General features: G+C 45.4%; 1 protein-coding gene across 5 annotated transcripts in view; it reads left to right on the plus strand.

Annotated features, from left to right (window-relative positions):
- The window catches only part of LOC147012531 (retinoblastoma-associated protein-like), a 154,964-nt gene that overhangs the window by 79,285 nt on the left and 50,679 nt on the right, over positions 1 to 25,000 (plus strand). For 4 of the 5 annotated variants that reach the window (XM_085853517.1, XM_085853514.1, XM_085853515.1 and 1 more), the window contains 9 exons: positions 998 to 1,113; positions 1,286 to 1,416; positions 1,586 to 1,737; positions 1,941 to 2,045; positions 10,474 to 10,587; positions 14,346 to 14,491; positions 16,174 to 16,227; positions 17,937 to 17,964; positions 19,250 to 19,449. In XM_085853517.1, coding sequence (XP_085709643.1) covers positions 998 to 1,113; positions 1,286 to 1,416; positions 1,586 to 1,737; positions 1,941 to 2,045; positions 10,474 to 10,587; positions 14,346 to 14,491; positions 16,174 to 16,227; positions 17,937 to 17,964; positions 19,250 to 19,449 — 1,046 coding nt within the window. The remainder of the gene's footprint in view (positions 1 to 997; positions 1,114 to 1,285; positions 1,417 to 1,585; positions 1,738 to 1,940; positions 2,046 to 10,473; positions 10,588 to 14,345; positions 14,492 to 16,173; positions 16,228 to 17,936; positions 17,965 to 19,249; positions 19,450 to 25,000) is intronic. The other variant, XM_085853516.1, reaches the window with a different exon arrangement.

Below are 25,000 nucleotides of genomic sequence, written 5' to 3' on the forward strand. Positions count from 1 at the left end.
TCCACAGATGTAATGTCTCTGTTCCCCACTGTTTTGTCCTTCCCATTCCCGCCCCTCTTGTCTCATGCCCTCCCCCCCCACCCCGCTGTGTGTTGTGCGTTAGCTCTCATATGAACATCGACAAGGTATACAAAAAAACAGTATCAGAGTGGTACAAGAGGTTTAAGGAGACTGGAAGTTGTCAGAAACAGAAAAGTACCAGTTGACAAAGCACAAGTGCAGCTGACGTTGAACGAGTGCATGATTTGTTTCAACAAAGTCCCAGAAAATCAATTCGACATGCATCCAGAGAACTGGAACTACCAACCACCACTGTGCGCAGGGTTTTGTATAAAAGACTGAAGCTTTATGCCAATAACTTGCAGGTTCTGCAGGAACTCAAACCATATGATGGACCCAAACACAAAATGTTTGCCTTGGAAATGCTCAGTCGAATAAAGGATGACCCGAAGCATGCTGGGATGTGATTTGCTCAGGTAACACATGGGCTACACCTGTGTGGAAGCCATTGCTTGGTGTCCCTCATTTACCCAGGTGTTTCCATGTTTTTTTTTTTTTTTGGTCCACTTCCTGTATATTAACTGGGTCATTGTGCTTGGTTATCAAACTTGCCTTCACATAGTGTCATGTTGCCAAACTCATGCAATTCAATCGTTTTGACCTTGAATTGTTTTATTTCTAAAAGTGTCCTGTGCTATAACAATTTCAGTAGTAGTGGGAAGGATGCCAAATAACAACGTTACGTATTTCTTTCACTCATTGCCTACTTTTCATATTCCTATTATTATTGATGTAGGAGCTTTTAGAATGGGGATTTTCTTCAGGAAGTGCTTTGAAGCAGGTTTGGATTGTTCATCTGAAAAAGCTTGTCACCACGTGATGATGTTGGACTCACCTACAGCAGTTGACAAAGCCAATAAAACGAAGCCATTTTACTAGATAAGTGCCATCATATTGAAACTGGATCTGATGTTCCCTTCCTTGTTTTAATTACTAGGGTTCTCCAATATTTGATGCTCTGCAGCGCTGTCCGGATGGTGGGGGGCAAAGCGCAGAGGCTTCACCTTGGGAAGTGCCAATTGGTGCAGGTCCAGGACAGACTGCAGTGAGCATGTAAGTCTTTGGTGTCTGACCCTACAGGTTAGTTGAACTGAATGATACTTTTGAAGGTTGATTGCAAAAGGGAATGTAAAGGTAATTAGCAAAGATGATGCAGGAGAGAGACCAGGTGTGTGATGATGCAGGTAAAAAGTGAATAATTTGCAAAAACATGTGCTTTTTCCAGGTATCTTTCCCCACGGAAGCTGCAGCCGATAATTATAGCTCAGTCCAAGGTCCTTGTTGAGGCACTGCGTACAGGAATGACTTCTCCTCGGAAGCCACCTCGCCACTCTGTTTATGTCGTTCAACGAAAGGGTGGGCAAGACACACGTACGACATGCATGATGGGTATTAGGTGTGGGCACGCAGCTAAGGGGGACGTTTATTGAGTGGTTAAATGGATCCATTAGACTTGCAGGTGAGGTTTCACGAATGAATTGCTTCACAACCAAAGGTGAGGTTTATTTTGCTGTGCGGGGAGCAGTTATCCGTTTGGCGTACTACCGTTTGAGGCAGCTGTGCTGTGAAGTGAAGTTGCATGCCCATCACCCAGAGCAAGAGCGTATCATTTGGACCCTACTGGAACACGTCATTGTGAAGGAGTTTACCCTTCTGAAGGATCGCCACCTCGATCAGGTCAGGATGTGAGACTATCATGTGATGGAAACATTAAGTTTGCAGTGCGAGGAGCTAACTCAAATAATTAGAGGAAAAATTCGATTGAACATATTGACGTGATATAACAATATTTAATTTCTTCCTCGCTTCTCGACAATTAACCACCCCAACTTTCCTTTATTTTTTATCCTCATGATGCACTTTAATTCCCACCTTTTCAGATGATTTTGTGTTCGATGTATGGGGCTTGTAAAGTCCAACATGTGGATCTGAAGTTCACAAATATTGTCGCTGCCTATAAGACTCGTCCACATGCCACTCCCAAGGTACTTTTCACAAGTATATATATATATATATATATATATATATATATATATATATATATATATATATATATATATATATATATTTATATACATATATTTCAATTACATGTTTCTTTAATCTTCTTTCACTTGCTTATATCTCAATTGTTTATTATTTTCAAAAGGCACAATAATTTTCTGTTTCATGCCAAGCTTATCCCATTTTGCCCCATTTCCCAGCATTCTAAGCTCTGCACTTTACCTCGGGTGTAACGATATGCATTGGTCACGATGTGATACGTATCATGATACGCAGCCAACAATACGACACTTATGCAATACATACCTTAATAACTTATCAGAATGTCCATCATCAATCAATCTATCGTGTGTGTGTGTGTGTGTGTGTGTGTGTGTGTGTGTGTGTGTGTGTGTGTGTGTGTGTGTGTGTGTGTGTGTGTGTGTGTGTGTGTGTGTGTGTGTGTGTGTGTGTGTGTGTGTGTGTGTGTGTGTGTGTGTGATAAAACATCGCATGTACATTATACATTGGTGATGACAATCTGCACTCAAGTCCAAAAATGAAAAACGAGAAAGTTCGAATTGTATTTCACACAGGGGAGTTTTTCATGTTGTGCTCCAACTTATTGTTGTCCTTCAAGCGAGAACTTCCCAAATGTGCCATCTTGGTTGAACGCCAACTCATTTACAAACGAGTAACTTACACAAAGGTTTTGTAATCAATGATGTTAATCTGTCTATTTGTGCACATCTGACTGCGATTAGTACAAGTCTGAAGACTGCGATGGTTCACGAGCGGTATTGACGATGTAGATTGTTTCAGAAGTCAAGGATGAGACAATGTGATAATGTTTGACCAAGTTATAAAAATGATCAACATGATGTGGTACGAGTGACAGGTTATTAGTTGCAAAATGTCGAAAACCCGGTTTCGTTCAACAACTTTCAAAATTTGACCTTTGCATAACCTTTAAAGGTCACAAAACAATGTTGTGGACATTAAAATAAGGAAACAGGATACGTGCTAGAGCTTAATGGAGTTAGTTCGTCGAAGAAGGTCGAAAAACCAGTTCGATTCCCACAACTTTGAAAATTTCACCTTTGTGAACTTTAAAGGTCAAAGGTCAAGGATTATTACCTTTGGTGCAAAACGTCCTCTGGAACATTCCAGGAACAATATAACGTCATATAGGCTATATGGCATTTCGCACTCATCGGATTATCCATACTTTGATGAAATCAGCATAAAAACTTACTTGAAGGGGGCGCCACGGACAAGGTGTTCGAGATAGAGCAAAATGGTTTCAAGACTTTAGGTGGGGAATGACCTCAAGATTATGCATAAAAAATATTGTCATCCCAGCTCTCAAAGTTTGGGCGGTCGTACGATTTTTATGTCAAAATTCCCAATTTTCTAAGTTCGTGACCTTGTGACCTTGACCTTCTTGACCATGGGATGTAGTGTGTACTAGGTGCGGTGGGACGCAAGAAGCACGCGGGCCACCATCTACTCCGCTTTATTGCGCGACCAGAAGCACAGTCCTGCCACCCCTAGCGGGCGAGGCATGATATACGAAAACCCAATCACGTGACACAGCACACTCCTCCCCCCGTAAAATGACCCGTCACATAACGAACGGATACTCACAACATGACCATCAGAAACCCATCAACACTCATAATCCTCCAAGTACCGCGGCCGCACCCTGACCCACCTCGGACGGGCAGCGCCACCAGACAGTCCAGGCTCATACGCCTCCCGGCTCGGTCGAGGTGACACCCTCGCCGGACTCGCACTTTCCGCAACACCAGCTACCCCCGACTGCCTAGCCTGCTCGACGTCCCCGGGTAGGACGGCATCAGGCGAAGCACCCAGCACCCCAGAGACCACCGCCGGCACCCATTTGGAACCGTGGAAATAATCGCGTACCATCACCCGCTGCCCCACCTCGAAGCTGCGCAGCCGCGCCGGACGCGACATAGCCCCACTCACCGACCGCAAAGCCCGTCCATAGAGACGAATAGCAGGCGAGTCACCCGTGACAGGATGAACTGCGTTCCTGTAATGGAGCAAAAAAACATCGACCACCGTCTGCACAGGTGCAACACCCCCCCTGCGCAAAGCCCGCTTCAACATCTTGACAAACGACTCAGCTTGGCCATTCGTCTCAGGATGATAAGGTGCGGACCTTAGATGTCGAATACCATTCTGGCGCATAAACTCATCAAATACACCCGCGATGAACTGCGGACCATTATCAGAGACCAGGATCTCCGGCAACCCTTTATTAGCAAAGATCGTCCGCAGCTTCTCTACCGTAATGCTTGCTGAAGTATGCTGCATTACTACCACCTCCGGCCATTTCGAGAATGCATCAATCACAATCAAAAACATCTTGCCATTAACCGGTCCCGCAAAATCTACATGGACCCTCTGCCAAGCTCGGTCTGGCACAGGCCAGAGACTCGAAGCTCGACGCGGGTTATCAGCATCTGTCTGGCACGTGGTGCAACGCTTAACCAATTGCTCAATGTCTTTGTCCAACCCCGGCCACCACAACAGGCTACGAGCAAGACTCTTGGTCTTCACGATGCCCAGGTGACTGACATGCAGTTCTTCCAAACACCGCTGCCTGAACCTCGGTGGAATCACGGTCCTCATTCCCCACATTATGCACCGTTGGACCAACGACAGCTCCGCTGCGCGTGACGTGAAAGGTCGAAATGCCGGTGTCGAAGGCAGATCGCTCCAATTCCCCGTAGAAATCGCCTGGACGACACGGGCAAGCACCGGATCACGAGCCGACTCCACCGTGACCTGCCTGGCCGTGACCGGCCCGCTTTGGACCTGGTCCAGCGCAAACACGTCGACCCGGTCGCCCAGCTCAGACGCAGGTGGACCCTCCGCACACGGCAAGCGTGAGAGCCCGTCGCAGTTAGCATGCTTCTCGGTGCTTCGGAACTGAATATCATAATCGTAAGCACCCAGAAACAGACACCACCGCTGTATTCGCGCGGCTGCTACCACCGGCACTCCGCGTTCGGGTCTCAGGATGAATTGAAGCGGTTTGTGATCCGTCTGTAAAATGAAATGCCGTCCCAGCAGATATTGATGAAACCTCCGCACACCCCAGACGATGCTGAGAGCCTCCCGTTCGATCTGGGCATATCCGCGCTCTGCTGTGGACAGGGTCCGGGATGCAAAACAAACAGGCCGCTCGGAACTATCGTCCATCCTGTGGGAGAGCACTGCCCCAATGCCATATGCAGAGCTGTCGCATGCCAACAGGAGCGGACGCGCAGGCTCGTAGTGCACGAGGACCGTATCCTCTGTGAGCAGCCGCTTGACGCGGTCGAACGACGCCTGGTGTGCAGGCCCCCAAGCCCAGCGCTCGTCCTTCTTGAGCAACCATGTTAACGGCGCAAGTTGTGAGCTGAGCCCGCGCACGAACCTTTGGTAATACTGGGCCATACCAATGAACGCGCGCAGCTGCGTCTTGTCGCGAGGCGGTGGCATGCGCTGAATCGCCTCCACCTTCCGAGGACCTTTCAACAGCCCTCCGGCGTGATGATGTGCCCGAGGTATTCCAAGCGTTGCTTGAAGAACGCGCACTTGTTCCTGTTTAAGCGCAGGCCGCACGCTTCTAGCTTCGTCAGCACTCGGGCAATGTTCGCCAGATGCTCGTCCGCCGTTTTCCCCGCAATGAGTACATCGTCCAGGTAGGTCTGAGCGGGCAGGCCAATGCAAACCTGATCCATAGCTTTCTGCCACAAAGCTGGAGCCGAAGCAATCCCAAAACAGAGTCGGGTATATCGATAGAGTCCTTGACACGTGTTGATTGTTAAAAGCTCGCTACTCCCGGGATCCATCGGCAGGTGAAAATATGCATCACGCAGGTCTAGCTTCGTGAAGTATCGACTCCCCGCCAATCGCGCATATATTTCATCGATTGACGGCAATGGATATTGCTCCACGCTGAGCCCCGGGTTAACTGTGGATTTGAAGTCCCCGCACAATCGGACGTCCCCATTCCGTTTCAGCACCGTGACAACCGGGGTGGCCCAATCCGAGCATGACACCCGTTTGATCACTGCACAGGCCTCTAGCCTATCCAGTTCACCCTTGACCTTGTCCCGCAGGGCATACGGCACCGGATGCGGTTTACAAAACCAAGGAATCACCCCCTCCTTCAAGAAGAGTTTCGCCTCCATGCCCTTGAGTTTCCCAAGGTCGTCTCTAAACAACCGTTGATGTCTTTGAAGAATCTCCTCCAACTGATCCTCCCACTGGCTCGGCACGGGTTGCACAAGGTGAACTGCGGCCCAGTCTAGCCTGATGCGGGTCATCCAATCTCGGCCGAGGAGAGACGGCCCCCTCCCCCGTACGACGTACACCCGAAGCGTGGCGACCTGGCCTTGGTACCGCACAGACACGTCTGCCATCCCGACTGGCGTTATCTTCTCGCGGGTGTACGTGAACAGCGCGAGGTTTGACCTGATAAGCTTCAAGCCGTTGAGTCTACGCGCGGTCTGTTCGCCGATGAGCGACACCGCTGCTCCCGTATCGACCTGGAACGTGATCGGCGTTTCGTTCACTTCGACCTCCACCGTCATCGGGCGCGCCGTCGTCGGGCCAACTGAACCCAGGCTCAACACCGGCCGCTGGTTCCGCCCCGAGTCGCGTCGCACATCGCCGTCCACAACTTTAACGGTGGCCGACGCCCCACGGCACACACGCGCCAAATGATCCACCTTGTGACATTTCAAACACACGTTGCCTTTATACGGGCATGCACGGCGCAGGTGTCGACCTCCACATCCCAAGCATGACCGCGGTGTCACCCCGCCGCACGCGTGGCCGCGCGGCGACGTCCGACCCGCATCGAAGGTGGTGCGCGCGTCCCGGGGCGCTCGCGACCCCGCGTGGCCGGTGATGGCTCGAACATCCCCGCGAGCCTGCTCAACCGCCATGTGTGCTTTCATTTTCTCCACGATGTCCCGAAACGCCAGCCCGTCATCCCGGGGCCTGTTCGGTGCCACTAAGTCACCCAGCAGCCGATAATGCTCCGGCGAAAGCGAAGCGAGCAAGATTGACTTCTGCTTGCTCTCGTCGACCACATCGTTCGCGTGGAAATAGCAATCCAATTGCTCTGAAAACGATTCGAAGTCGTCCCCGTCGAAAACGGGCATAAGTCCGTATGATCCCATCCTCGTCGCCAACTAGTGTGTACTAGGTGCGGTGGGACGCAAGAAGCACGCGGGCCACCATCTACTCCACTTTATTGCGCGACCAGAAGCACAGTCCTGCCACCCCTAGCGGGCGAGGCATGATATACGAAAACCCAATCACGTGACACAGCACAGGATGGAAATGAAAAATCGAGCTCCGTGGGGCTATGCAGGTGCCATTGGGCTAACCAAATACTGAAACCCCTGTCAGATTCGACAAACCCCCTAGGAGAAGATGCAAATTGAAATCGGCTACCCCCTAAAAACACGTTTTTGGGGCGTGGCTCCGCCCATATTTGGCGGACCACGCCCATTTTCAGGAAAACACAACTAGATCATGATATAAACCTCCCACCAAAATTTTGTCAGGATTGGATCAAAACCCATGGAGCTATGCTCAGGACAGACAGACAGACAGACAGACACAAGACACACAACAATTACGAATATAGTGGTCACTTATTTTTTTCGTGAAAATATTTTTTCGTGAACCATTAATCACTGATCATCACTTATGACATCTAGGTCCCACTTCGATTGTTTACTCTAATGCACACATTTATTCACCCCTACCTACGAGCCTGATGGTAACACGGATTATTGTCAAAAACAATGCTCAGTTCAAATATGATGCAAGATCACCCAGTCGAGCATGCTAATGAATGTTTGTTTATTTGGGCGCGGTGTGTAATGGTGCGAAAATAACAAAAATAACCCGATGTACATACATAAAGCAAAAAAATGCGTTTTTAACGTGCATATATAATACATTGTGGTTATAGATCTGGCATCATTCCAATTTCACTGGGCCATGGACTAACACCCAGGCCTGCTGATACAGCATGTGCTGCTTCATGGAAGAGCAGCACATGATTTTATTGGGGTGGAGTCAGGCCATCTGTCCAGCCAATGGGTGTAAAACAGTGGGGTGGAGTCAAGGCAGCTGAACACTGACCCGTCTATACTAATAAAAGGCAGGGCGTGTGGTGTGTGTGTGTGTGTGTATGTGTGTGTGTGTGTGTGTGTGTGTGTGTGTGTGTGTGTGTGTGTGTGTGTGTGTGTGTGTGTGTGTGTGTGTGTGTGTGTGTGTGTGTGTGTGTGTGTGTTTGTGTGTGTTTGTGTGTGTCATTGATTGGTATCTACATATGGAGTTTGGGAATGTGGAATGGAGTCCTCCAACGGCAAGTTCAAAGTATCCCCCTTCATTTCAGTAAGGGGTCACGATTCATGGACCAAGCTGTGAAGTTTTCTGTTTTCAAAGTTTTGTGCCGAGGGCTCTCTTCTGGGTCGTTACTGAGCCCAGGACGGCTTTTAACTATCGTTCGTTTGTCGTGATATTCCCAGGGATGGTTTTTAATATCTCTGTGAGGTTCTTCTTCATCATTCCCATGAGGTTCTTCATCATCACTGGAACAACTTTGGTATTCTTCAGCTACCAGGATTTTTTCACTTCATGGTTGAGATCTTGGTATTTGGTCATTTTACTGATTTCTGCATTGTTAGTCCAAAATCACTGCTATGAACACCTCAATTAGCAATGCCTTCTCTTTTTTGCACCTACGTATGATATCTGGTCACAATGCTTTGTTTTCGATGTTCACACCCGATGGGATCATTAGGTCGTACGTGAGCGGTACTTCAATCTTTTTAGTGATTGCTTTTGGTTCATTTTCCCACAAATTTTCTGGAACTGGAATATCAAAGTTTGTGCAGATATGCCAGCGGTTTACTTTACAAACTATGTTGTGTCATTGTGTGTACAGCTGTTCTGACACTTTTTTTTCATATTCGGTCATTAAGTGTCACATATCATTATCTTTGCTAACCCCACCTCCACCCCTCACCTGTCTTTTCTTTTTTTTTCCTCCTCTCCCCCTCCCTTCTCTCACTCTGTCCCCTCCTCGCTACCCCCTCCCCATAAAATGCAGCACTCTCCTCCCACACCTCTGTCGCTCTCTCGCTGTGTGTGTGTGTGTGTGTGTGTGTGTGTGTGTGTGTGTGTGTGTGTGTGTGTGTGTGTGTGTGTGTGTGTGTGTGTGTGTGTGTGTCTCTCGCTCTCTCACACACACCCCTCCCGCAGTGAATAGCAATTGGTGAGGTGTCGCTCTTCCCACCTCCCCCCTAACTCTCCTCCCTACATCTTCTCTGCCTCCCCTTGCAACTCTCACCATACACCTGCCTCCTCTCTCTTTCTCCCTCCCTCTTTCAACCTACCCCCACTTTATTGACCTGTCGGCGAAGCGACGGGTTGTATTTGCTGTTGTATAATGTGATATTTTTTATTTCCAAAAAGGATATAACTCTGTGAGAAAATGATGAAACACCCTGAAACTCGAACTTGTTCTGTAACTTGTAATAATAAAGCCATGTAACAAGTTTCAGTTGAATATGTTAAAGGGGATGGGAAAAAAGTTCAGAAAAACCACAAGTGAGACGGACAGATGGACGGATGGTCAGACAAAGAGCAAACCTATAGTCCCCTCCAGTGAAACCGGTAAGGGACTAATAAGCTAGAAAAGAGGACCCATCGCACTCTCCTCTATACTGTCTCGCATGGGTTTGAATTTCAGCCCAACTACAAACTGTCATCCTGCTGTTTCACAGGCAAGGCAAGACCTCAATGTGTACACCGTCCCTTGGATAGACATTAAACTGGGTGTCCCATTTGTCAGCATTAGTTGGTGGATGTTAAAGATCTTTTTTTATGCATGGTTAAGGCTCGTGAAGAGCTAGGACACTGAACGGATTAAGACACGACCTAATAAAGGTGACAGAGATAATGAAACAAAATGTTTGTACGATTTTTGTGATAACTATTGCATTGGAAGTTTATCATATTGTCACAAAGATTATCATGATACTTCAATATTTTTGCATATATCGTTACACCCTTCTGTTTATCTCCTCCCCTCCCTCCCCCAGTCTCACTTTCTTTGCATTTTATGTTTTTCTTTATTTGCTTCATTTCTCTGGATTGCTTATATGCTGGCTCTTCTCACTAAGTTGCTTTTTTACATATCCTATCTTCCATTTATTATATTTCAATCATCTCACCGTCCATCTGCTTCTTTCTCTATGTGGCTATGTGCATGTCACCATCCTTCCATATGCTGTACATTTATTTCCTATCTCTTCTTATCTAATTAGTCATTCACACCCCATTCCCACCATGACCCCTGTTCCTCTTTCCTTCCACCCTTAGACATTTCGACAGGTGCTCATCCGGGATGGAAAGTTTGATTCCATCATTGTGTTTTACAACCGGGTCTTCATGCCACATCTGAAGAACAACATTTTGAGTCTTGCTATTATCCAGGCAATTAGCATGCTTTATTCAGCACCCAGAATCCTATTGTATCCACTACCTTTAGGTTACCACATTCAAAGGACAATTTTCATGTATACTGTTCAAAAAGTTAAAAAAAAAAGTTCTTCAGATAATTTAGAATACCAAAGATTGTATATTAAAGACAAAAGCAATGCGACAAAAGAATGCATGCATTTCACCAGAGGTTGTCTAGAAAAGTAACCCGAAATGGAAGTGCACAAGCCTGCAATCAGACGTGGGTCTTGGACATGTTTCAGCTTGAATTCATGAGCAAGACAAATCAATTTTAAATACAAAGCTTGCCCCATTAGGCAAGGACTAATACATAAAAATGTTGAACCCTTTAATAACTTTCACAGTAATGCCCTTGCCATTAGTTCTTTTTTTTCAAGGTATTACTTTCCATAAATAAACATGATGGCAGTGGATGACAAAGTTAACTTTAGCAAAAACAACATGGATGTCTGAAATGAGTGTGCAAATTGGCAGCGACATCAGTCTGCAAGTGATCACAGACAGGTTTACATTGGGAGAAATAAATAAACACGAAGTAATTGAAAACATAAATCGGATGACCTAAAAAGAGAGAATCAGCATAACAAAAAGAAAATTTGGACAGAGAAGGAAAAATGGACGTTATTATGGGCAATGGAATATGCCAAACGAAAAGGCATGAGGAAAGATAGTGCAAACACCTGGGAACAGATAATCCAAAGATTATGCCATGATCAAGGTAATTTCAATTGGGCAACACTAAACTCAAAGAAAAACAACATCCTCAAACAGAAAATATTCACAGAGAAGGAATTAACAATAAGAGATGAACAAACTGAAGAGGCAATAAGAAATGACTGGTCACCTATAAATGACGACCTACACGAATGCCTCAATGGAATGACGGGACATACGTTCTGGATGAGATTCCCAGAGTACAACCCCCCCCCCCCAAAGAAAAGGAACAACCAACAGAACTTACCGGTGCTACACAGAAAATAGAACAAGAGAGGAAAACAGAAACAGATGAGATTTCAAATTAAATCACAATAACAGAAACAGAAATTGGGAAATAGGTCGGAGAACTGAATCAACAAACAAAACTGAAAACTCCACACCAGGACTGGAGAATGACAGAAGGAAATGCTGCAGCAGCACCAGTAGAGAAAGCTCAACTTGAAATTACTAACTCAGATCAAATAGCACCTTTGCAAACAGAACAAATCAGAACAACAAGGATGGATCACAATGAGGAGGACAATAATGGGCAACAACAGAATGAAGATTATATAGAAGAGCACTCGGTAGAGAGCATACCTCCGCCAGGCTGATTAGTTTACATTTTGTATCCCACAGATAGGCTGGATCTGGATTCGGACCTGAGCTAAAATTTAATCAGCTTGTTCTTGTCACTTAACCAAATCACCCACCAAGTTTCATCCAAATCTGTCCATAACTTTTTGAAATATCATAGTATATATCATTTTTTCCCGATCACTCAATGGTGAAGAATCACTTACAAAATTCTTGTATCCAGATCTGGATTCGGATCTTCACCAATATCGAATCAATTCTTCCTTGTTACATACGCAAGTTCTCCACCAAGTTTTGTCCGAATCCGTACACAACTTTTTGAGATATCCTGCTATATGTCGTTTTTGGCCCAATCTCCCAATGAAGAATCACTTTAAAAATTCTCACATCCAGATTCGGATCCTCACCTAAATCGAATCGTTTCATCCATACCCAGGCTCTCCATAAAATTTCGTCCAAATCCGTCCACAACTATTTGAGATATTTTGTTCACAAGCAAACAGACAGACAAGGGGCGAAAACATAACCTCAATCCACCTTTGGTAGCAGAGGTAAAGAGGAAGAGGAGGTTGACAATGAACAGCATAGGCTAGAAGATTAACTGGCTAATAAAATAGAGGAAATTTAATTGACATCACCCAAGCAAAGAAGCAGAGAAGAGGCAGGACACTGGCGAAGCAGAGAAGAGGCGGTACGCTGGCAAATCAGAAAGGGGGCGGGATGCTGGCGAAGCAGAGTCGGGGGGGTGGGGGTGCAGTGGATGAAGAGAGGGGCCATGATGCAGTTGAAGCAGATATTTGATATGGTGCAGGTGAAGCAAAGAGAGAGCATGAAGGAAGCAAGGAGGCTGCAGGGAGTGAAGGAAGAAAAGAGAGCAAGGGGAATGAAGGAATGGACAAAGGCCTTGCTTGGCCTTATAGACTGTGATTCTGATTTTCCAATGGAACACTTGGATCGACAGAAGATGCTAAGAATGTGGCTGGCTTTAGAGGCCAGCTTTGCTGTTGTCGGCCCAGAAAAGGTCATGGTTGATGCTAAGGCCGAGAACTTCAAGAGACTGAATCTCTTCCAGAAGATTGGTGGATTGTTTGATGATCCTTCCAGAGTGATCAGGTGAGACTTGGCGATTTTTTTTTAGGACTGAAGGACATGTTCTGCTTATCAGACCAGTATCAGAACATGTTCTGCTTATCAGACCAGTGTCTATTCATTTCCAGATTAGTAGAGAGATACTCAGCTGCTGTCTCCTTAGCAGAGGGATGGGGGTACTGTGGTGTCATCATCACAATGTGGTGTCATCTGCAAAAAGGAAGAAAGGCTTTTCAGAGCATCAGGAAGGCCTTCATCGAACTCCTCTAAAGCCGCACGGATACCCCCAACATCATGTCTGAAGAGAAGCTGCAACCCACCAAGCTGCCTTGAAGGACATAAATCATACATGCTCTATACTAAAATCAACCAAAAGCTTCAGAACCACTGCCTGATCAGCTTCAAACCCTTAATCAGAGCAGGCAAATGCAACTATGCTGGAGACAAGATAACCCATGGTACCTGGACCTTCAACAGATGGAGGGAGGGCTAATCTGCAAACGTTCTGAAAAGCACCAAGATCTCAAACAAGCTTCCCTAGCTCTGATCTACACAGATATGACTGAGTCATACGCAACAGACTGCACAATGGGGATAGACAATTTGGTTCCTGCATGCACAAAGACATTGTCTTACACAAACTGTTGAGCACCTTGTGGAGGAATGCAGTTTTCATAGCTTTCCTGAGGGCTCGGATAAGCTATAAAGTTTAGGCAAGAAGTTTGTCACTGGCGGAACACCACTGACTTTACCTACTAAGATGCCATATGAAAGAAGAACAAGTGCACCATTGGGGGCAAATTAACATTTTTGACTTCCACACAGTTCTCAGGCTACTGACCAATCTGTGAAGGATACTTCCTTGTGAGCCGAGAAAGGAAATTGTCCGTTTATTTTCAAAATTTGTCCACCATTCAAATTCCCTCTCCACAAAAGAATGTGGGCATGGACTTCCACTTGTCATTTTTTAAAAAAAACATTATTTGTTGGATGTGTCATTTGAACCTCAAATTCACACGACTACTTTGAAGAAAATAGTCTTAGTTTATTTAGATTTTGAAGTTTATTTTATTGAAGTTTATATTTTTTATTTTTTTATTGAAGTTTATATTTGAAGTTTATTTAGATTTTGTGTACTTTGTATCAAACATTATGATTGCACTTATTGGGTATTCCGTTACCAACAGCATGGTAAAATGTTACCAACAATTCAGTCAGCCTGTTTAGCCAAGCTGTATTGTGTGTGTGTGTGTGTGTGTATGTGTGTGTGTGTGTGTGTGTGTGTGTGTGTGTGTGTGTGTGTGTGTGTGTGTGTGTGTGTGTGTGTGTGTGTGTCTGTGTGTGCACAGACTCGCCATCTATCTCCAATCCCATGCATACCCATGAGTCCCGCCAATGGTGTCAGGTCAACCCTCAGCGTGCCTGGCCATCCAAACATTACCGTGACTTCTCTGTATAAAAGTGCTCACCCGGGCAGCATGACACCACGAAGCAGGCAAGGGAGAGAAGCCTGTATAATTTATTGAATTGTATTCTAAAACACTGATGGTTAGACAAAGATGCAGGTACAGATAAAACTAGAATGGAATTCAATGGAGTGCTTACCACCGCCAGGCTGAACAGTTTACGTTTTGTATCCCACTGATAGGCTGGATCTGGACCTGAACCAAAATCGAATCGGCTTGTTCTTGTCACGTACCCAACTCATCCACCTAGTTCTGTCATAACTCGTCCACAATGGTTTGAACCATCATACCATATTTCGTTTTTGGCCCCATCTCTCAGTGGTGAAGAATCGCTTTAAAAATCCTCATATCCGGATGCGAATCTTCACCAAAATCGAATCAATTCGTCGTCACACACCAAACCTGTCCACCAAGTCTCAAACGAATCTGCCCATAACTTTTTTAGATATTGTGCTCACAAACAAACAAAAACGCAGGCGGGTGAAAACATAACCTTATACCTTTAGACAGTGTCGGGTGAGACTTATTGAAATGTCTCAAGCATTTACAAATGATGTCAAGATCTCCAAATTGCAGAAAAAATCAAAAATAATTGTTTGATTAAAATATTCATCTGAATTTAAACATTGCATCTCTTTGGCTTCTTAGATTGAATGTATTTATTGATTTTCTTTCTGATTTATTGATCTCTTTGCCAATCAATGCAATGTCTGTTATTAATTGTTGGGAAATAGGGCTGGTACAAGTTTCTTTATGTTCCATCATGGTGGTTGGAGTTCCATAGAGTGAGCGATGATGGCATGGAATGATAGCAGATTTGACGTGTTTGAATTGGACAATATTTGTGTCATGTAAATAATTTAATGCTGCTGCTACTACTACTACTACTACTACTACTACTACTACGACTACTACTACTACTACTACTACTACTACTACTACTACTACTACTACTACTACTACTACTACATTAGTCTCAATTAATCTCACATTGCAGAGTTAGCTGGTGAACGTTTTTGGCCCAAGTATTTCTTGAACCGATTGGCCAGGCCTGACATTCGACTGAATGTGTCGAGTTTGTAATTTGTTCAAGGTTCTGGCACTAACTCTCCTACTCTTCACACGAGATATTTCACCTCCACCAATAACCAGTGGATGGGTCCTCCGGCCTGACGTCCACCCGATGGACAGCGCACACACCGATGTCTTGCCCTGCATGTGAAACACCAGGGTGGCAGTTTGAACTCAGGCTAGACAGCTCAAATAATTTTCGGCTATCCTGCCAGGCCTTTCATAAATAATTTAATGTTAAATACAGTGGCTGGTAGGATGGTCTAGACTTAGATGTATGCGCACTCACATCTCAGCTGTCCTGCCGGGGTTCGAATCTCGGCCCAGCTATAAGCTGTCATGCTGTTTTTTCACAGGCAGGGTTGATTCTTATCTATTTCTTATTCAATGTCATCTTTAAGCACGCTTTGTCAAAGTACTTCTCATGGTATGTGCGTCGCAATATACATATGACAATAAACTCATTATCATTCACCAATGGGTGTCCCGTCCCTTGAATGGACGTGAAGCAGGCGTCCTGTCTGCTGGCATTGTTGGAAGTTAAAGATCCTACAGTGTCATCATAAAGAGGAGGTGAGTAATCCATGGTGCCATGGCCAAAATAATTCCTGTCTAACCCCGCGTTCCCCCTGTTCCAAAGGAACGAAGTGCAAAAGGGTCAACCCCGAAGAAAGTTGCTCTACTCCTCAGCTGGGTATGCGGATTAGTAGTCGTCGTCGTAGTAGTAGTAGTAGTAGTAGTAGTAGTAGGTTAAATACTTTAACATAGGGTGCATTATTAAATACTAATAATTATTTAATACACTTGATTTTTTGCCTACGCTGACGAAGTCAGCAGAGGCATTATGTTTTCGGGTTGTCCATCCATCCGTGATAGGTTTTCATTTCCACGATAACTTGAGAACAGCTAAAGGGATCAAAGTCAAACTTGGTACAAGTATGAATTTGATGTAAAGATGAACTGCTTAGATTTTGGAATCCAAAGGTCAAAGGTCGGAGGTTAGCAAAAAGGTCAGAGGTTTTTCCCATGAAGCAAAAATTCTGTCACCACGCCAACTTGTGAACCAGTGATGGGAATTTGACCAAACTTGGTATAAGTATATATTATGATGCAAAGATGAACTGTTTACATTTCGGCATCAAGAGGTTAGAGGTCATGTCATGTAAAAATGTGATACTTGAGAACAGCTAACGGGATTTCAATCAAACTTGGTCCAAGTATGTGTAACGAATAATGATGTAACAATATGGGCGAAGGGATATTGGTCGACGTCACGATGTCAAATTGTTTTCTTTTTCATCACATTTATCCATCCATTATATCAGCAGTTATATGATGATCAGAAGTATCATTGAATCTGAAACAAATTCTGAGATACTCAGATAAGTTTTTTGTGCAGATTTATTTCACCATGGCTTAGTATTTCAATCCATTTTAATTTTGCTATGACGTCATCGATGACGTGTGCATGGAAGAAGATGTGCATGGAAGATGTGCATGGAAGAAGTTTCGGGAACTGAGTGGCGTGCTGACAAAGAGGGGAGTGTCGTTGAAGCTGAAGGGAAAGGTGTATGCTTCATGTGTGAGGAGTACGATGACTTATGGGAGTGAGACATGGGTACTGAACATGGAGCAGCAACAAAGGCTGGAAAGGGTGGAAATGCGAATGGTTCGGTGGATGTGTGGAGTATTGTTGAGAGAGAGGAAGACAAATGATGACTTGCGGAAGATGATGGGAATAGAGTCTGTGATGGAGGTTGTGAAGAGAAACAGGTTAAGATGGTTGGGTCATGTGTTGAGGAAGGATGAAAGTGACTGGGTGAGAGGAGTGTTGGAAATGAGTGTAGTCGGAAGTAGAGGACGGGGAAGACCGAGAAAAACTTGGCTAAATGTGGTGGAAGAGGAAATGTGGGCAAGGGGATTAAGAAGGGGAGATGCAGAAAACAGGGTAAAGTGGAGAAGATTGTCATGGGGCCCGCAGGGCTAACCCCCGCTTTAGCGGGGAAAATGGCCTTTAAATGCTTGTGTGTGTGTGTGTGTGTGTATGTGTGTGTGTGTGTGTGTGTGTGTGTGTGTGTGTGTGTGTGTGTGTGTGTGTGTGTGTGTGTGTGTGTGTGTGTGTGTGTGTGTGTGTGTGTGTGTGTGTGTGTCATCGATGCCCACACGCACAATATTTTGGGTGGATTTCTCATTAACAGAGGGTCGGATTTATCTCCAATATCATTTTATCCACAAAAGGAGATAAGCAAACAAAAATGTATTGTGACATTCTCATCAAGATTTATGAAATCTCATGCGAAGTCAGAAGAAATTGTTGTAATGGTACAATTCTCAGAGATTAATTTAAAATGATGTCCAGGTACGTTATAGCTGTTTATCCGAATGCCTTTTGTTTCTTTCCAGTTTCCTCGTGTTCATCGGAGACTCTGGGGTAATTCCTTACTTTTGTTACATCATTTTTGCTCATCTTTGGTGATGCTACCATTTTAGCAAATCATAGTCATAAGAGCTTTCAGTTTAATGAATTGTACGTGGCTTATCTCGCGAGCTTAATGTTATACAATAACCTCAATAAAATAAAATCACGAAACCACTTACCACGACATTTATTACTCGCGACATAATTCTCTGTCATAGCTCTTACTTTTGATATGTCATCATATGTCATTTGATATGTCATATTAAATAAAAAAGTATTCAGCACATTATCTTTCAAATTCATATTGTGGACACAATCATTTTAAGCCTCAATAGGTATCATGAACATGCACCCACCATCACCAGGCCATTCCACAAAAGGTTTTCTAATATAATGAGGAAACGGCTTATTGTTGATTAAAATCTCATCCATATAGATTTATCAACTAATTCAGAAACAAATTTCTTCCAAGGGGGAAAAAAATTCACTTTTAGAAGTATTACAATGACCCTAAACTGCACTAGATGTCGGTGTTGGAAACATGGATTTTCCGCAGGCAATGATGATCCAAATGGCTTTTATTTTGCCTTAATTACATTCTAAAGATAGTAACACATGCTGGACTTGTCTGTCTATCCAAAGTGGAAGATTCTTCATCTTTACAATCTATAACGTCATCATTCCTATTATGTAATCTATCTGAACTAGTTTCATTCCTTAATTTATGTGCATAACTGGGCTGCTGGTTCCTTCATTTCTGGGAGCATGGCTGCACTGCTGATGTGGGGGCCCACTTGTGGGTTAGGGCAGGAATTGGTTCAGTGCCGGCAGCAACCACCTACATTTTCCAAAATACACCATTGGATCTTTAACGTTCACCAGAATCAACTAATACTGGCAGACAGGTCCCCAGGTTACCACCCCATGTGACAAATAATGCACTCCTTTATGCACCACCCTACCTGCAAAACACTAGGGTGGTAGTTTGTAGTTGGGGCTGGGAATTGCATCTAGGCAGGTCAGACAAGTGCACCTCTGAGCTACCTCTGAGCAAACTACCTCTGAACTTTTCTGGAAGTGAAGGAGAAAAGTATAACAAAGTAATGATGTAACATTTCCGATTACATTGTAAGGCTGCGAGAGTCATAAACACCTACGCACATTAATATGTGGATGCTATGTCCCCAATAAACAACAGAAATAGAATAGACATTAACACAGTCATTCCAAAAACCCAAATGTAGCCACAAAAATCCTGGTGATAAACCCCAGCTAATGTCATCGCTTGCTTCCCAAGTCCCCAGCACAACAGAGGATCAACATAACTGTTGGACCAGGGTGTACTTCTCGTTCAGCAAAACGTCTGCCATTTGGGAGAGAAGAAACAAGGAATAAACCCCAGCCATTGACAAAGAAAAGGAAATTGCACTTCGAGCATGTGGACAAAGCCGATGAAGAAAAGGAGGCAGCCACTGATGGAGAGATCTCTGATGGAATGTATGTAAAATGGGATCTGAGCTTTTTGGAATATTTTATGTGAAAATGCAAGTGTATGAAATGGGAACTTGTGTGTGAAAATTTGTGCTCGCAAACAAGTTTTTTTTTTTTTTTTAGTTTAACCCCTTAATCATAAACTTGGCTTAACCAATACCTTGCATTTTAACTAAAGTTATTTTGGCAGAAATTAAGGAAAAGAATGGAAGTAATTTCAACCTAAAGAGCCATTTATACAACATGCTGGATTTGTTTACATATGTTCAGAAAATGCTCAATTTTAATCCTCCTACCCCCTGTGTCTATATAAAGGCCCAGTCACACCTTGACGTTTTAGCCAGCTTATGCCGATTTTTTGGAAAATTTGTTGAAAACGCTGGTACACGTCGAATACGTTATTGGTAAGTTTTGATAACATTGAGAGCACGCTGAAAAACACTGCCATACGTCGTTGTACGCTGGCGTCAAACGTTGTACTTTTCGGTTGTCCTCAAATTTTCCATGCTTGAAATTTTGAGACTTATGCCAGCGTATGACTCACACGTTCCGCATAACACTGGCCATAAGTTGTTGGCACGTCACGTGATCGTTGACACACGTTACTTGTAAGTTACTCATAAGTCGAAACATGTCAAGGTAATGTTTAGCGTACCCGAAACTTATTTCTAACCTATGAGTAACGTGTTGTACTCACGTTACGCGATCGGTGACACACATCGACACACGTTACTTGTAAGGTGCTCATAAGTCAAAACACATCAAGGTAATGGTTAGCGTCAGTGTTCCAGACTCCCTGGTTTTTTTTTTTCTTCCTTCCTTCGGAATGATGGTGATTTTGACACTTTGATTTCTAGTGCGGTTATAATATAATATAATTAATAGGCTGCCGCTCAACGATTTAAATCATAACTGCACTGTACACTGAACACCGTCATACTGAAGAAATAAAAACCAGGAGTCTGGAACACTGACGCTAACCATTACCTTGACGTGTTTCGACTTATGAGCACCTTTCAAGTAACGTGTGTCGATGTGTGTCAACGATCGCATATCGTGCGTACAACTTATTCCCATCGCATGTGGAGCGTGTGTCATACGGCAAGTACGTCGTAAAATTTTCAACATGTTTAAAATTACAAGACATACTCCACTTAATACGACGTATGATAGCGTACTTTAGCGTTCTATTCATGCATACCAAACTTACCCATACCGTATTCGACGTGCGCCAGTGTTTTAGACGCATTTTTCAGAGGTCGGCATACGCTGGCAAGATCGCCAAGGTGTGACTGCGATGTTGACACTTCCATTTCTGCGGCGGTTATGATTTGAATCGTTGTGCCGCAGCCTTTTCATAACCTACGCCACGTCATCATCGGCGATGCGTGCAGCGCGCTATGTATAAGTTAGACTATCGTTGGGCATAGGTTGTGAAGGCCGACAACAGGTTCAGCATTCGTTGGTATAAGTTATCTATAACACAACGAAACGTTCTGTGTCCGTTACTAATACGTTATGCATAAGACCAAGTCGTTATGAATACGTCCGAATCTTTAAAAAAAAACATCAAAAGTTCAACGTAAGCCAACGTTTTACATACATTTTAATACGTTGCCATTGCTAACTAAAACGTCAAGGGCCTTAATATGTAGATAGCCGCTAAACATATTGTGGATAAAGACATGTATAATATACACTCACAATTTCGCTTTCTATGCCTTCATGTATACAAGTAACTTGCAAACATAGTGTTACAGTATTGGCACATGTGCCAGGCTCACGAGGTGCGTACTCGCACCTGCCGCCACGACCGGCCCTGAGGCCGCCGGCCACAGATAAGTCCACGGCCCGGCAGGTTGGGAAGCGACCACAAACATCAATCAGATGGCCAAATCTCCCCGTGTTCCTCCGTCTAACACTGTTTACCTGGGGGTGACGTGGTCTAACTAACCGAGGCTCGCTCCCTCAGCGCGCACTTGGATTACTGCCGAACGGAACAGTGCGTGCAGCACTGGCTATTTAATGGGGCAAAACAGTTGGGGTAAAACTTCCCGGCTATCGCTAGTACGGAATGTGTGTGACCAAAAAAGACAAAAGACACTACATGCAGGTTGGAAGAAAACATTTATGGGTTTATTATTTTATATCGTGGTGGCATGGGGGAGTTTGTTTGGCAAGTATATACAGTAAAGGATTTATTCACAAGGAATGGCAAATCAAATCGAACACCCGGTAGGTCGAACGCGGGAAGAAGAGGGTGGAGAAAAAAAATTAACCTTCTTACATAGTCAGGTCAGGTTCGATCTGTGACCTGCTACAGGTACCATGTAAACCTGTACTAACCTGTTCCATGGTCGGGTTGGCGGCGACTAAACCGTCTCCCCCACCAGGTTTTCTGGTGAGGAGGGTGTTTGGATATGGACGGCCAACAGGATTAAAAACAAAACCTGTCAAAGGGCGGAGGAGCTCCTTGTGAGCCAACGGCTATCAATATCTAGTGCCCAACTGTGTCTGCGGACGTCCTCCTGCAGTTGGGTTACTTCTTATTAGGAGGTTGGTGGCAGGATTTGCACTCCGGCCACCGTAAAACCTTTCATTCCGCAAAACGCAAAAACGCAAAAAAATCTGAAAACCCACTCCGTGGGAGTACCTCCTGCGCAGCTTCCCTTCGCAGGGCAGCTCACCGGATGATGGGATTGGGGCAAAGCCTTCGGGACCCCCAATCTTTGATAGGAGGGAAACCACGGGGTAACATCCCTGGGTCAGATTAGGGAGAGTGTGTCGGAGTGGTGCTGAGGTGTCGTCCACCAGACGCCGGTCTCCTTGGGTTAACCTGAGGCGGTCCCTTCGGGTGGGTGCCTGGAATGTCCTATCCCTAAGAGAGGATGATCACCTGTCTCTGTTATCATCTGAGCTCAAGCGTTTGGACATCGGGATTGCAGCTCTCTCTGAGGTTCGGAGACCGGATTGCGGCGAGATAATGGTGGGTGGTTACACCTACTATTGGTCTGGTCGCTCTGATGGTTACCATACCCAAGGAGTTGCTGTAGCTGTGTCCAATAAGCTGACCCCAATGATAATTGAGGTAACACCGGTCAACGAGCGTATTATGAGATTAAGGATTCGTCACTCCTTAGGTGTCATTTCCCTGGTCTCTGTTTATGCTCCGACTGAGGCGAGTGATCTCACGGTGAAGGATGCATTCTACGCCACACTCGAGTCTGTGGTTGATCAGTGCCCCAGACGAGATACACTTCTAGTCTTGGGGGATTTCAATGCATCGACTGGAACTGATAGGGATTGTTATGAGGTGTGTGTTGGTCCCCATGGGTCAGGAACTATGAACCAGAATAGCACTAAGTTCCTTGACTTTGCAAGAAGTCATGGACTTAGGGTGGCTGGTTCATGGTTTCAGCACCCACAAGCTCATTGCTGGACTTGGTATTCCAACGCTGGCGGTGTGGCAAAGGAGATTGACCATGTCCTCATTGACGGTCATTGGAGGATGATCCAGAACTGCAGGGTCGACCGGAGTGCTCAGTTCCTCAATACTGACCACAGGCTTGTTGTAGCAACTCTAAAGCTGCACCTTAAATCCTGGAGAATGGTACCATCCCAGCTTAGGCTGGATGTTGCCAAGCTCAGGGATGAGAGAGTAGCTGAGGAGTTTGCGAACAGGCTGAGTGGACACTTGGGGGGTCTGGGTGCTTTGTGGGGTCCTGAAGAGTTGTGGAGCGCCTTCAAGACCACCGTCCTTGATGTTGCCGGTGGATGCCTTGGAGCTCACCGCAGGGCAAAGAAGAATTTTGTCTCTCAAGGGACACTGGATACCATTGACCAGAGTCGCAGGGCCAGGCTGATTGGCAGAGCTGAGCTGTTCAGGGAGCTGAGGCGTAAAACTGTACGTGCACTGAGGGTGGACAAGGAGGCCTATGTGTGAGGAATCTGTGAGGGGGTAGAGCATCACCTGTGGACAGGTGATTCTCGTCCCCCTTACAGGGGAATTCGCACATTACGTTCATCCAAGCCTATCCCTCGGAGCACTGCAGTTCGAGCAGAGAGTGGTAGGCTCTTGACAGAGGAGTCTGAAGTGAAGGCCCGCTGGGCCGGTTACTTTGAGCGGTTGTACCAGGCTGATCCCCCAGCTGTCGAGTTGGACGTCAAGGGTGTTACAATCCCTGTTGCTGACCCTCCAATCAACTGTGGTCCACCTTCGCTTGTGGAAACACGGGCTGCGGTGAACCAGTTGAAACGGGGCAAAGCTCCAGGGATCTGTGGCATCCATGCTGAACTTCTCAAGGCTGGTGGAAATGCTGCACTCGTGTCGTTGCATGCAGTTTTGTGCTCTGCCTGGAACACAGGCATCATCCCAACTGACTGGAAGAGGGGCCTTGTTGTCCCTCTCTGGAAAGGGAAGGGTGATCGCCAAGACTGCAACAACTACCGAGGGGTGACGCTGCTCTCAGTGCCGGGCAAGGTCTTTGCTCGGATAATTCTTGATAGGGTTCGCCACCATCTGCTTGAGCACCAGTGTCCAGAGCAGTCAGGCTTTACACCAAAGAGGTCAACGATTGACCGTATCCTTGCACTTCATGTCCTCATCGAACGCAGACGAGAGTTTTGGCAGGGGCTGCTTGCAGCCTATGTTGATCTCTGTAAAGTGTTCGATTCAGTGAATCGTGATGTCCTCTGGAGGATTCTTGGTCTTCGTGGGGTGACACCAAAACTGATCGATCTGACGTCTGAACTCTACTCTGGTACTGAGAGTGCTGTGAAGTGTGGTTGTACCATCTCTGACTTATTTCCAGTTGTTACTGGAGTTCGTCAGGGATGTGTACTTGCCCCCACACTTTTCAGCACTTGTATGGACTGGATTTTAGGGAGGATGTCGGAGAGATCAAGTTGCGGTGCATCGTTTGGTAATGTCAAGATCTCGGACCTTGATTTTGCAGATGATGCAATCATCTTTGCGGAGACTTTAGACATCCCCTTGGGGGCCCTCGAGGTGCTGAATGAGGAGTCGGAGCCGTTGGGATTACGGGTTTCTTGGGTCAAAACGAAGATCCAGGCTTTTGGTGACATCTTGGATGCTGCTGTCCTGTCTGTGTCTGTTTGTGGTGAGGATGTTGAGGTCGTGGAGAGATTCACTTACCTTGGCAGTGATATTCATGTCTCTGCTGGCTGCGAGTCAGAGGTCAATAGACGTCTGGGTCAGGCCTGGGGAGTCATGGATTCACTGGATCATGGGGTGTGGAGCTGCCGGTACCTGTGCGGGAGGACGAAAGTCCGAGTCTTCAGGTCCTTGGTACTTCCAGTCTTGCTCTATGGGTGCGAGACTTGGACTCTTACCAAGGATCTGAGATGGAGACTTAATTCCTTTGGTACCAGGTCTCTTCGGAAAATCCTTGGCTATCGCTGGTCGGATTTTGTGTCCAACGAGCGGTTGCTGAGAGAGACTCGGATGAGAATTGTTACCTGCATAGTCCGTGAGCGTCAGTTGCGGCTGTATGGACATGTAGCTCGTTTTCCTGACGCTGATCCTGCTCACCAGATT

This window comes from Eptatretus burgeri, chromosome 14 (genome assembly GCF_056783735.1).
Source record: "Eptatretus burgeri isolate ZD-2024b chromosome 14, Ebu_testis_v1, whole genome shotgun sequence".
NCBI lineage: Eukaryota > Metazoa > Chordata > Myxini > Myxiniformes > Myxinidae > Eptatretus > Eptatretus burgeri.